This window comes from Populus alba, chromosome 5 (genome assembly GCF_005239225.2).
Source record: "Populus alba chromosome 5, ASM523922v2, whole genome shotgun sequence".
Classification (NCBI taxonomy): domain Eukaryota; kingdom Viridiplantae; phylum Streptophyta; class Magnoliopsida; order Malpighiales; family Salicaceae; genus Populus; species Populus alba.
Window position 1 is genome coordinate 265,416 of NC_133288.1, and position 14,411 is coordinate 279,826.

A 14,411-nucleotide genomic window follows, 5' to 3' on the forward strand; every position below is an offset into this window, starting at 1 on the left:
TGGTCGAGGGCTCGAAGGCACGCTCGAAACGAACTCAGACGAGGGCTCGAAGGCGCGCTTGAATGGAGATAAGACGAGGGCTCGAAGGCGCGCTCGAATGGAGATAAGACGAGGGCTCGAAGGCGCGCTCGAATGGAGGTAGGATAGGAAATGCACTACCTATGATGGTTGAGGCTGAAAAGTGGTGGAAAAATACAGAGATTTTTTTTTTATAGCCTAATTCTCATGGGCGGCTTGCCCAGGTTGAAAAATTCTCAAAAGTGAAAATTTTTCAAAAGCAATTTCAATGTTCGCCATTTCAAGGTGGCCTTCCACTGGATGGATTCTGTTCGAATTTTTTTTTTTTTCTAATGCAGAAATCATTGCTCAATGTCTCAAAGTTTAGATGATATGCATGCATCTTTACCTGATTTGAAATACAGGCCCCCATTTCTTCACAATCTTCTTGTTGATTAGTTGGTGAGATCTTGCTATCTGATTTGAGTCATCTTTGTCGCTTGACTTCCAACCCACTCGAGTTGGCCCATGTAAGTCTACTTCCAAATTTGTTTGTATAACTCAGCATTTGTGGTGCCCATCGTGACCCACTTGCTTGTTAAAGATTTTATGATTCGTCAAATAATTTGAGAGGATTATTCATTACCCCTCGTCTCACTGCTAAAAAAAAATTCGGTATCACATACTGAAAGGATCGAGCTGTCTTTTGTAAACCAAAATGCCCCCTTGTCTGGTTGAAGGAAATTACCATCTCCTTTTCTAGAATCTTTCCTTCTAAACACAATGTTGCCCCCTTGTATTGGTTATTGCCCCTAAGTGTGCTTCTGTCAGCGACTTAGATAAATAAAGGTTTTAAGAGACCATTCTCTCATTTGTCTCCTTTTCAGTTTGGTGGAGGAATATGGGTCTAGAATGAATCTTGAAATCTTGATCTTGCATTTTGAAAACAAAAATTATTTCGATGTGAGTCAAATAACAATTTGCTTTTGAAATCTTGCAACTCCTTGGTTATTTTCTTTCTGGGAAAAGAGATTATTTACTCTTGTGTTTGGTAACGAGGTCTTCGGTGAAAACATATCATGAGATGACCTTTTGTTTTGAAATGAAGGGCTCAAGAAAAAGCTCGAGATTTTGTATGAGAAAAACTTGTCTCTTTTTGAACATTTATTTTTATCAGCATGAATAATAATGAGTAGTTTATTCTTGATGTCATGAATCTTATGAAAAAAGTATTCTTTGCATTTTGAGAGCATTGTTTATTGTTCTAGATTGCTTGCTTGCTTGATTAGAAAGGACTTCTACAGGCACGTAACATAGGCTGTGGTTTTTGGCTATGAAAGAAAATGATTCATAAGGCTCAAAGAGTGTTTCAGGGTTTCAAAGACTGAAGATCACGATCAATAGTTTGACTTTTGACGTCATTCATATTTTCCTTTGCCACTCTTTCTTTGATTTGCCCCCTTTTCTTCTTTTTCATTGCTTCGCTAGAGCATACTCATTTTATCTTGGTTATCACTTTTTCTTGTGTTTTGGGCATGCCCCCTAGTATTGGAGTTTCTTGGGCTCTTTTTCCTTTTGGCTTTCTCACGGCTTTATCCTCTTTCTTGATAATTGAAATTTCACTTGCCCCCTTTTTTGTGATGTGGGCATGATCCCTAGCATTTGAGTTTCTTGGGCTCTTTTGCCTTTTGGCTTTCTCACGGCTTTATCATCCTTCTTGATCATTGAAATTTCATTTGCCCCCAGTGTAGGGTGTGATCTTAGTCGGGATTTTTTCTTATGAAATTATTCAGGCTCAAAAAGGGTTTGCAAGGGATGTACTTATTTTAGAATGTGAAAGGAATAACAAAGATGGCCTTTTCTCATTTCAAGCGCAAGCAACTATGATCAATAAACTTTGACCTCGTATAATGTGATGGTTTATTCTTTGCAAAGATGCATTTCATAAGTTATGAGCAACAAGTTCACTACATACCATTATTCATACATTTAAAAACACATGATTCAAGAGTAATGGGGTAAGGGTGTTTATTTTTTTTTCACAATTGTTTTTCTAATTTAGTCACCTCAATGATGGAGTTGCTTGATTCACTTGTCATTCTACAAGTAGAATGTCAAAAAATGTCATTTTTGAATAAACATCAAATTATTTTTTTTGAAATCAAAATGCCAGATCAATTTTTTTCAAAACTCCAATAGGAAAACTAATTTTTTGGTAAAATAGATGAATTGCGTCTATGAGATCGCACAAGGCTTCAAAGATGTGTTTGTGAATCTTTATAAGAAAACTCTCTCAGAAAAAATGAATAATGCTAATCGTAAACACGATTGAATAACAAACTCATTATTTTCATTGAAACTTTAGAAAATAAGTTCAACAAGAAAGAACTTATGACAACATCTTGGGCTATGAATACTGGCATGATAACATATAAAGGGGCTAAACATTTAGCGATCATTGATTGGAATTTCTGGAATCTTTCAATCATTCATTCTCCTCGACAAGGGCATCTTTTCAATAGTCAGTTGAAATCAAATGTAGATAATTCTCGACCTAATATCACCATAGCTTTATCTTCAAGATAATTGATTTATAGGAGTCGATGTGAAGCAATTAGCTATAGAAATGATAAGTGTCTTGGCAACCACCTTCAGTGAAACCGTTCTTCTCAGTCGGGTTAGCAATCTTACCTAACCCAATGGCTTGTTCAATCCTCTCAGCTATAACAACCAGGTCAGTGAAATGTTGTACAGAGCTTCTAACCAAGTATTCAAAGTACGGAGCTTTAAAGGTGTCGGAAAATAAAGTGATCATCTCTTTTTCCAACATGGGAGGGTTAACTTGTGCAGCTAACTCACTCCATCTCCGGGCGTATTCTCTTATGGACTCCTTGTTGTCCTTCTCCATAGCTTGCAAGCTTAAACGATCAGGTCCCACGTCGATATTGAACTTATATTGCCTCATGAAGGCATCAACTAAATCCTTCCATTTTTTAACCTTAGTATTGTCCAACTGCATATACCAAGTGAGAGCAACATTACTCAGACTGTCTTGAAAGAAATGAATCAACAGTTTCTCATCATAAACCACCTCAGCCATTTTGTTGCAGTATGCTTTGAGATGAGTTATAGGGCATTGAGTTCCCGTATATTTAACAAATTCTGGCACTCTAAAATTTTTAGGAATGACAACGTTAGGCACCAAACACATCTCAGCAGCCTTTATAGGATCATATAGGTGAATTCCCTCAAATGCCCTCATCCTTTGTTCTAGGGCAATGAATTTGTTCAGCTCATCTTCTTTTACCATTTTGCCCCCAGATTCTGTGGATTGAAGGAATTTACACGCATAGGTTCAGGCTGAGCTGTAAGTGTTGCTTTTCCAGATTTATCTCTCAAGGCCTGCTCGAGTAGACTAGTAAGCCTTGCGACTTCTTCTTTAAGATTGTCCACCTCTTTTTGATGTTGGGCTTCCAACTGGGCTCTTTCTTCATTTTCCATTTGCATTTTTCTCGAATGGGTTTATTATATATAGATTTCAATGGGGAACCTATATTTCAACCTGTAAATGTAAATCATGCAATTTATGCAAAAATGTTGATTCAATTAAAAATGCGTATGAAATGCAGACACGTCCTTCACGGGATGACAACCTAATAGGAAAATCCTAATTGTTGAGTGCATCAAAAGGTTGGTCATTATCTAGTTTCAAAGGGTCTCTCGCATGCTCAGTGATCGTCCATGAAAGGTCGATATGAGGCTTACAAGTAGTGTGAAAATAGAGGCCCTGAGTAATATCAGTTTGGCATATCAACCACTTCCAAGTAAACAATCAAGCGAGAGTTGGATGGTTTCACGAGTCTTACCCAGGCTAAAGCCATTGGGGTAACGTTACTTTCCCATTTATCCTAGATTTTCAGGTGTGTGCTCTCAACGTGATGCATGACAATATAAACATGGATGCATGCTAAAGCAGTAAATTCAAGAAAAATAAACAAATAAACATATCATAACAAACATTATAGCAATTAATAAACAAAAGGCAAAGCTTAGTCTATTAGTCCCCAGTGGAGTCGCCATTCTGTCGCACCCGACATCGCGGCGACCTTAAAATTTAATTCTCGAATTATGGAAAAAGAACAGATATCTGGCGTCTTGTTCTTTTAGGGAAAAATATCTTGTTTAAGGAGTCGCCACCTAGTAGTATGGTCACCAGGAACCCTAACTGGTCAACAGAGATTCTATGGTTCGGGACTGGTTACGTAAAAGGAAAGATATTATCACCCCTTAAACGTCCTGCCCAAGGCAGGCTGCATTGCTAGTTTCGTCTTAAATTGCTAAATGTTTATTAGTTTATGCTATGATAATTTGCTTATAATATTCCTGACTCTGGCGGCAGTGAATATTCAACTACGGATACTTCCAACTCTGGCGTTAGTAAATATCACGTAGCTATCAAATAAATTAGATCAATATTTTTTATTCCCGACTCTGGCGCCAGTGAATAAATAAATAAAAATAAATTTATTTTTATGCATGCACATATTTTTTATTTTTTCTAGCTAAATAAAACAAAATACAACAAATAAAAATAATATAAATTTAAATCGGTATTTTTATTCCTGACTCTGGCGTCAGTGAATAAACCAATAAATTTACATTATTTTTATTTGTGCATACACATTTTTTATTTTTTATTTTTTTTACCTTTTTTATTTTTCTGTTTTTTAGATGGAAGTAAAAAAAAAAACATTGCATGACATGTTTGCATTTAATAGTAATAGTCCACAGATTGAGCATATCTATAAAAAATACAAACACAAAGAACAACAAAAAAATAAAACAAACTGCGAGGGGCTCAAAAACAAATCAACAAAGGCCCCAAATATTTTTGGAATTTTTTGCTATTGAAAAATATATGCAACAGTAACCAATTAATTATTTTAGCAAGGAAGGAAGGAAACTTACCTAGGCATGCGGCTGCTGGAGGCGAAGTAGAGTGAGAATAAATCAATGAAGGCCCCAAATATTTTTGGAATTTTCTGCTATTGAAAAACATATGCAACAGTAACCAATTAATTATTTTTGCAAGGAAGGAAGGAAGGAAACTTACCTAGGCATGCGGCTGCTGGAGGCGAAGTCGAGTGAGACTGGGCTAAAAAAAAAAGTTAAAGGGGGTGGCTGCTAGTATAGGGTTCGCCGCCCTCTTTCTTTTTTTAGATGTCTCCTTTTTTAGGGTTTCTGGTAATGGCCTCCTCTGGGATCTCTTCTTTTAGGGTTTTTTTCCTCCCCTTCCCTCCTCCGGTGTGCATAGACTGGGATCAATATTTATAGTGCAAGAGTCCCATCACTTGTAAGAATTAAAGTCTCAATCAAACTCATTCTCTTTTTTGAAATTCAAATTAGAATCAAATTCGAAATCAGATAACTTTCATTATCTTGAAGGTAAGGATTATCTTGAAAATAAGGATTATTTCGAAAGTAAGGATTATCTCAAAGATAAGGATAGAATGGCAAAAACACATTATAGTCCTTAATTTTCACGCAAGTTGACAAATCACACTTTTCATCGAAATAAGTCTCTGATCTTTTAATTTTACATTTTAACCCTGTAAAAATTAAATTAAAAGCCAATGGGCCAAAATTAGGTTATGACAAAATATTATCAGGTATAAAATTAATATTACAGTGCGAGTGAATTTAATTCACTCTATACTAATTTTTCGGGGAAAAAATATTATTCGCATCATAGTGCAAATGAATTTAATTCACTCTAAACTAGTTTTGTTCTTAAAAAAAATGTTAAAAAAATTAACACACTGAAAAAAAAAATTGTTCACGGTGCAATTCACTTGTGAACAGTGCAAGTGAATTGCACTGTTCATTGTTTTTAAGTAAATAGTGCAATTCTCTTGCAGCATAAACAATGTATCAATGCAATTAGCATGAACAGTGCAAGAAAAACAAGAATTCCTTGCTTTTCTTTAACTATGTTTTCGAAGGAAAAAAAACATGTGGGACTATGAACAGTAAATCACTTTTTTTTTCATTATCAAACGGCTACAAATTGCGTTGTAATTAAAACGCAGCCACAACCACGTAAATAAACGGCCTCAAAGCATGGTTGGAAAAGCAGTGCGTTCCCTTAAAAAATATTTATATAATAATTTTTTTATATTTTTAAATCTTTTTGATATTAAAAATAATTTTTTTAATATATTTTTAAAATAAAAATACTTTTAAACCGCCATTAAAATCCCAAAATATCCCATAATCTATAAAATATTATAAAACCGCATGAGTCAAGATATTCTTCGCCAAGCATTCTTGAAGTGTGTGTGTTTGTGTTGCGAGGTGTCCCGCTCGGTGCACTTTATTAATTCATGCTTTTAACAAATTATATCGCGTAATGCTACTCATAAATAAATAAATAAACTTCAAATAAATAAAATATAATTTTGATTGATATGTAAGCTAGTTAAAAATATACTCTACTATCCAATAAAAAAAATATTTACACGAGTATAAGAAACTTATGAGAGTATTTTATTAACAGAAAAAAGAAAAAAATAAGTGGTGATCAATATTAATAAATCAAACGAAAGAAAATTGGGGTCAACACATTGATCTCGTTTTTACCACACATTGTTAAGTCATTAACAATATTAAAATAGTTTGACTATTAAATTTAGTTTTGATTGATTTAGAAATTAATTTAAAATTATGTTTCATTATCGGATAAAAAAAAGAATTTACAAGAGTATTTTATTAAGATAAAATAAGAATTTGTTTTTACTGGTTATCAATGTTAATAAATCAAACCAGTGAAAATTGGGGTCCACCAATTGATCTTAATTTTTACCCTAACATCTTTTAAGTCTCTAACGCTATTAACTCACCACACCCATATTTAAGCACAGGTTGATAGATTGAGCCTCCCTCTTTCCCATTTCCTTGATCTCTCCCTGGGCAACTTCTGTGTGCTCTGCCCTCTCTCTATCTCTCGCTAGCTATCTGTAAGTATTCTCTCTCTCTATATTACTTTTGTTATCATTGCTGTAGATCTTGATCTGGATTTGGACGGGATTAGTCTTGCTTTGGTTCTGTAGTTTGTCTCTTTTTTTTTTTTAACATTAACAAACTAAATTAAACAAAAATAATTAATTAAAAAAAAACTTCGGGTTACCTTGACAAATCAGGTTAACTCGTTAAACCCGGGATTCATATTATGAAAGTCTAATAACTAAAAAAAAAAATAGTATTAACAAAAAAAAAAAATGGATGAGTTAACCCAGAATTAACTGGGTTAACCCGTAAAATCAGGTTAACCCATAAAACCTGAGATATGTGTCATGAAAGTCTGATAACTAAATAGAAAGAAATTTAATATTAACAAACTAAACTAAACAAAAAAATTAATTAAAAAGAAAAAAAAGCAAAAAAAAAAAAACTTCGGGTTAACTCGTCAAATCAGGTTAACCTGTTAAACCCAGAATCCGTGTCATGAAAATATGATAACTAAATCAAAAAAAAAATTACCATTAACAAAAAAAAACAAAAAAAATGGACGGGTTAACCTAGAATTAACTGGATTAACCCATGAAACTTGAGATATGTGTCATAAAAATCTGATAATTAAATAGAAAAAAAATTTAACATTAACAAACTAAAGTAAATGAAAAAAATTATGGGTTAACTTGTTAAATCTGGGTTCAGTATCAGTTTGATAACTAAATATAAAAAATTAATATTAACAAGCTAAATTAAAAAAATTATTAAAAAAAAAACAAAGAAAGAAGAACAAAATAAAAGGCATAAAAAACAAAAAAAAACAACTTAAAAAACCAAAAAACTGCTCAATATTGCTATAGTGAAAGGCTGAGCAGTTTTGAAATATTTCTAATATATGAAGAGAAAGCAAAGTAATTTACACAGCAAGTTGGAGGAAATTGACTAGTGGCAGACATTGTGGAGCCCTAGACTTGATGTCTCTATTGGATTCTCATAAATAAGAAAAAAGACAACCACTCACATTGACTTGGTGCATCTAGTGGAACCTTTTTTTTCTTTTTGGTGAAATCGAGAAAAGAGAGCCATCAGTGGGTATATTTAGTGTTGTAGTTTAACCTTATATGTCAATGTCAATTGATTGTATGAAGAGAGCCAAAGTGTACAGTATTCACAGTCCCAAATACACATAACACTGCTTAGTTCTCGCTACTGTGCTCATTAACATTCACTATTTACTGAAAAGTTGATTTAAATTGAACAATATTTATATGTCAAACAACATAAATTGAAACCAAATAAAGTTGATGACGATATATAGCACTCTTTTTTTTTTTTGGTTTTATATTAAAAAGTGTTATCGAATTAGCTTATATGTGAACTTAAACTAAATATTTTTTTTTAGCAATCTTAAATATGCACAAGGAGAAATCCATGTGACTCGGTTAATAGTTGGCATGACTTGAATAAATACTTGACTGCAATCTATTAACCAGGGATAAGGCTCCTGACATGATTTTTTATTAGATCACCAAATTAACTTAGATCAGCTCTAATTTTATATATATATATATATATATATATATATATATATAGGAATAACATCTGCAAAAGGTTGACTCATGTATAGGTTGCAGGTTAATAATAGGATAAAATTAATGTATCCAATTTTTTTTTGAATAATTTGTCAAAGTGAATTTCATTACACTAGTTCGTGAATGAATTAATCCATCTTTAAATTTAAATTAGTAATAATCAACTGTCGCGTGACACTTTTAACTCCACCTTCAAAAAACTCATGCGTAAATCATAATACATGTCAAACAATAATTAATCAATATTAATTTAAATTAATATATAAACCAAATTAAATCTAACAATTTGTTCATACACCATTAGCATGGAATCTTTTGCCAAAAGATAATGGTAATTAGACCATTGGTCTTGGGGTTGGTTACAATTTAGCCCTTATAGTTATTTCTAAAATATTTTATATTAGCTTTTTCTTACCTCCTGTACATAACGTTAAATATCCTCTAACTCTTTTAACAAATGCACGTGGGAAAAGAAAACTTCACCACCTAAACCCTCCGGTGGCTCAGATGTTAAAATATCCCATTATCTACCCACCACCCACTAATCATTACCAACGGAATCTCTTTATACCACTAATCACTGCTACAATTCATTATATATATATACACACACACCTGCATGTGCTTAGCTATGCCTTTCATTAAAGAACTCTAAAAGGCGTGGGGAAAGCATTGTAGCTTCCCCACGCCTTTTAATTATACTTATATATAATAATAATTATTATTAGTATTATATTATAATATATATTATTTTTTGTTTCCATTTTTTTTTGTTTTTTTGGCTTCTTTCTTAGTTTTTTTTTTCTTTTAATTTTTTTTTGTTTAATTTAGTTTGTTAATTGATCCCGAGTTTAACGGGTTAACCTGATTTGACGAGTTAACTATAAATTTTATTTTTTTTGCTTTTTTTCTTTTTAATTAATTTTTTTCATTTAGTTTAGTTTGTTAATGTTAAATTTCTTTATATTTAATTATCAGACTTTCATGACACGTATTCCAAGCTTGACATGTTGTTAACCCAGTTAATTATGGGTTAACCCGTCAATTTTTTTTTCTATTTAGTTATTAAATTTTCATGACGTGAAACTAAGGTTTGACAAGTTATCCTGGTTTGAAAGGTTAACCCAGTTAATTCAGATTTTTTTTCTTTTTCTTCATTAGTTTTTTCTTCATGTTGGTTTTTTTTCTTTTTAATTAATCTATTTGATTATCACACTTTTATGACACGACTTTGCAACCTGACCCACATTCAAGGCTCTTGGGTCTGGTGTTACAACCAGACTCACTTAAACTTAAGTCGTGTAAGTTTAATATTATTATAAATATTACTCTTGGGTCAAGTGTTGCAGCTAGGCCAAAGGCTCTTGGGTATATCTTTGCAGAAACACATAACACTCTTAGATCTTAGCATTTTTTGATATTTTTATTCAAGAAAAAAAAAACCCGTGGCGTATGCCTTTGTTTTGTTTTTTTATTTTTCCCTTTCCTTTTTAAACCTTTTACTATGGACTGCACAGTGCAGTCCACATTGAAAAGGTTGATGCCTTTATTTTTTTAATCTTTTTTTCTTTTCTTTTTGTTTTGTAAATATTCTTTTAATTAGTTTTTTAATATTAAATTTTTTATGTTTAATTATTAGACTTTCATAACACGGATCCTAAGTTTGACGGGTTAATCCAGTTGATTCAGATTGTTTTTCTTTTTCCTCATTAGTTTTATTTTTTCAATTTCATCTTTTAATATTGTATGTAGTCCACGGTGAAAAAGGCTGATATCTTTAATTATTATTTTTTCTTTTTTTTTTTCTTTTTATGCTTTTCACTGTGGATTGCATAGTACAGTCCACGGTGAAAATGTCGATGCCTTTTTTTTTAATTAACTTTTTTTTATTTAGTTTGTTGATACTAAATTTTTTTCTATTTAGTTATCAGACTTTCATGACACGAATCTCAGGTTTGACGGGTTAACCCAGTTAATTTAGATTTTTTTTCATGTTGGGTTTTTTTTTCTTTGTTTTTTTTTTAATTAATCCATTTAAGTATTATATTTTTATAACACAACTTTGCAGCTGATCCATATCCAAGACTATTGGGTTTGGTATTGCAGCCAGACCCACTTAAACTTGGGTCTTTTAAGTTTAATGTTATTATAAATATTACATTTGGGTTAGGCGTTGCAGTCAAACCTAAAACTCTTAAATATAACTTTACAAAAAAACTTAATGCATTTAGATTTTAATTTTTTATAATATTTTTTATGCAAAAAAATTAACTCGCAGCATCGTGCGGGTCGTGTAACTAGTCTTAGCGATATAATGTCCATATGGAGTCGCCGACGGAATCTCCTTATACTACCAATTGTGTAAGGGAGAATCTGGCAGAGAGTCCATATGGAGTCGCCATTCAAGTTTTTGAAATCAGATGTGTGACTATATATTTATAAATCTCTCATTCCATCTCTTTCTCTTACTTAAATTTAAAATTAACTAGTATAAAAGTTATTTTAATATATTTTAGTTGACTTGACATGTCTAAATATAATGATTTTGTTTTAAAAAATTTAAGATAATATTTTTTTTAATATTAAAATGATATATAACATATTGAATCAACTCGAAATTCATGACTTAACACATCAAACTCGTAATATAAATCATAGACTCCATTGAATTAAACAAACATTGTTTTTTTTTATTATTATTTTTATTTAATGATATGATAATAAAAATAAACTTATAAAATTAAGAATAAATCAAATACAAAAATATTTATTTAATATTGTGATAAAATAAAGTAAAGAAAATTATAAAAACCAATTTAAAATTAAAAAAATATTCAAGATGAAACTAAAAACAATTCTCTCGGTTCTTTTAGTTTGTAGTTGAAGTTAATTAATCATGCCAACCCCAATAAAATTCTTTTAATAATTTAATTCTAAACCTTGTTAATTTTAAAAAATCCCACCACCTAAACACTATGGCAGCTCAGATATTAAGAAATTCCATTACGTACTTCATCGTTCAAATACACAAATATTCGTTACCAACACTAATCATTGCTACAATTGACTATAAATTTCATGCGAGCATATTAAATTTCTCAATAATCAAAGCTGGAGTTAACCTAACTAGCTAGTTACTTGAAGATTAAAGAAAGAAAAAATGAGAGCAAAGGAAAGAGTAGTGTGTGTGTATATATCACATCGAGTTGAAGAGCTAAAGATATACAAATCGAAAAGAGTGAGAGTGAGAGAGGCTGCATACAGCATCTCAGTACTATTGCTTCTAGGAAAGTGGCTCTGCTGCTGCTTGAACCAAACAATTGCCCTTCTTCTCCACAGGCCACGGTGCGTGCTCTGGTTTGCTTAATTTTCTCATTAATTAGTTTTGTTTTCTCTCCATCCATGCATATTTCGTCCTTCCATAATATTTGATTCACTAAGACGAACGGTTCAAGGGGAATGTCATGAATGTAGCCTCTCACTCTGATACTCTAGTTCTAATTTCTTTTGGCTCTTAATTAGTAAGTTTACAAGTGCAATGCTTGAAACGAGTTAATTTTCACCTTTCCTCTGCTTTGAAAGGAAAATTGTTGTTAAAGATACCTCATATATAGAAGTCTCAAATGAACCTCACTGAAAAAATCACCATGAGAATTTAAAGCTGAGGATGGTAGCTCCTGGTTAAGGAGGATGCTCTTTTTTTCACGTACTAATTAATTAGTTTTTAGAACTAGACACGCTATTCAATTCATTTTATTTATAGGGACTGATTTATAACTTATTCATTTTGAGAACAAGACTAGAAGTCAGATTCTTGAGAAGCAAATATTAATGGCAATTGTTACTATTGTCTTTGATTACAGAAGCAAAAACTTCAAACGCATAACTTTTTGATATATATATTTTAGTTAATTATTTAATTAAGAAATAATCTTAATTTTTGAGAAATTGTTCTTATTGGTAAATAATGATTCGCTTATCTATCATCTACGCAGCAAATTCCAATAGATGGGAGAAATTCGTTCACCATGTTTTTCACTTGGCCAAAATTACTTCGGAGATAATTCTGATCGTATTCATTCACCGTACTTTTCATATGGCGGAGAGGACTATCATGGAGATAATGCCGAAATTCATCCACCTTATTCTTCAGCCGGAGACTATGCCGAAATTCATCCACCATATTCTTCAGCCGGAGACTACCGTGGAGATAATGCTGAGATTCATGCACCATATTCTTCAGCCGGAGACTACCTTGTAGATAATACTGAAATTCATTCTGAAGCATTGTTTCATCAACATATTTCTGGAAATTCATACAATGGTCAGGATTTTGTTAAGCATGGAAAAGTACCCCGTCATGTTAGAGCAGCTTTGAATCATGAACAAGAGAGTGATGTGTGCATCTACAGAGTTGGCAAGGCACTTCGCAAATCAAATAAAGCCATGTACAGTCCTCGACAAATTTCTATAGGCCCTATTCACAACGGCAACGGAAATCTGCGCTTCATGGAAAGGAAAAAGGATGAATACTATGAGCAGTTCTGGAAAGACAGGGTGTCAAAGGAAAGGGAACGGGAAGGGGCTGAGGACGAGTTTTGGGATGCCCTGGTAGATGATGAAAATAATATCCGCCAATGTTATGAAGATGGTTCCCATGAAATTAAAAAATCTGAAGACTTTCTGGAGCTGATTCTGTACGATGCTGTATTCATCTTCGAGCTATTCCTCAAGTACAATGAAGATGGAGAGGTGTTTAAAAAAGATTCTATATTGAAAGAACCAGGGTTGAGGTTGGCGATTCAACGGGACTTGATTTTGCTTGAAAATCAGCTTCCATTCTTTATTCTTGAGAAATTATATGACCTTCTTCCAGAAAACATTAAAGGAGAACACACGGAATTTAAAACTCTTGCTTGTTCCTATTTTGATGAACCCCACATTCCAAGAAACCTCCCTCCTGCAGCAACAACGCCAAAGCATTTCACTGATTTGGTAAGATCTTTACTATCCTTCACTCGAAATGGCAAGTCTGTAGAACAAATCAAAAGCTTTCACAGTGCAACCAGGCTCCGCCAAGCAGGAGTTAAGTTTAAGATTCCACGAGAACGTGACTGCTTACTTGATGTAGATTTCAGTAGATTGAGAACAGAGTTTTACATACCAAAGCTTGAGATAGACAGCAACACTGAACGTCTCTTCAGAAACCTTATGGCCTTGGAGAAGCGTCTTTATCCAGGACAAGAGTACATCTGCCATTACATCAACCTATTGCGTATTCTTGTTGTCAAACCTAAAGATGCGAAACTCCTAATGGAAAATAAAATTGTAATTCACAATGACGAAGTTGCAGTGAGGGACCTGATTTACAGTCTTTCATCAGTCCACACGATTGATAGCCATTCCTGTTATCACGACATCTTTTCGGCGGTGGATGATTATTATAAAAGCTCCTGGGCCAAAAACCCCGCATACTTCATAGAGGAATTTTTCGGGAATTTTTGGAAAGGTGTTGCAACGGTTAGTGCAGCTGGCCTCCTCATCCTCACTTCGGTACAAACAATTTGTGCGCTCCTTGGCCTGCACTAGCACTCCAAGTGGATCAAGTCAATCCAGAGCCTGTGTAGTTTTTATTTCTCCTGTTTGTTGGCTTTTGTTGTGTTGTGCTGTGGATTTTATGTTTCCTGTGCAGTCAATAAACACACACACATGCATGTAGCTTTAGTTCGTTTGGTGTTGCTGACTTGGCGGCATGGCCGCCAGCATTTGTGTCCTGTCTCAATGTTGTATAAATGTACAAACAGTATTAAG

General features: G+C 33.0%; 1 protein-coding gene across 1 annotated transcript; it reads left to right on the forward strand.

Moving 5' to 3' along the window:
- The first annotated feature begins 11,832 nt into the window (after positions 1–11,832).
- LOC118028045 (UPF0481 protein At3g47200) lies at positions 11,833–14,411 on the forward strand. The gene is made up of 2 exons (XM_035031564.2): positions 11,833–11,945; positions 12,596–14,411. The coding sequence occupies exon 2, from the start codon at positions 12,609–12,611 to the stop codon at positions 14,187–14,189; it is 1,581 nt and encodes a 526-aa protein (XP_034887455.1). The 5' UTR covers positions 11,833–11,945; positions 12,596–12,608; the 3' UTR covers positions 14,190–14,411.

Bases quoted from the DNA above. Each gene is read 5' to 3' on its own strand.
- LOC118028045 (XM_035031564.2), top strand. From the start codon at position 12,609: ATGGGAGAAATTCGTTCACCATGTTTTTCACTTGGCCAAAATTACTTC.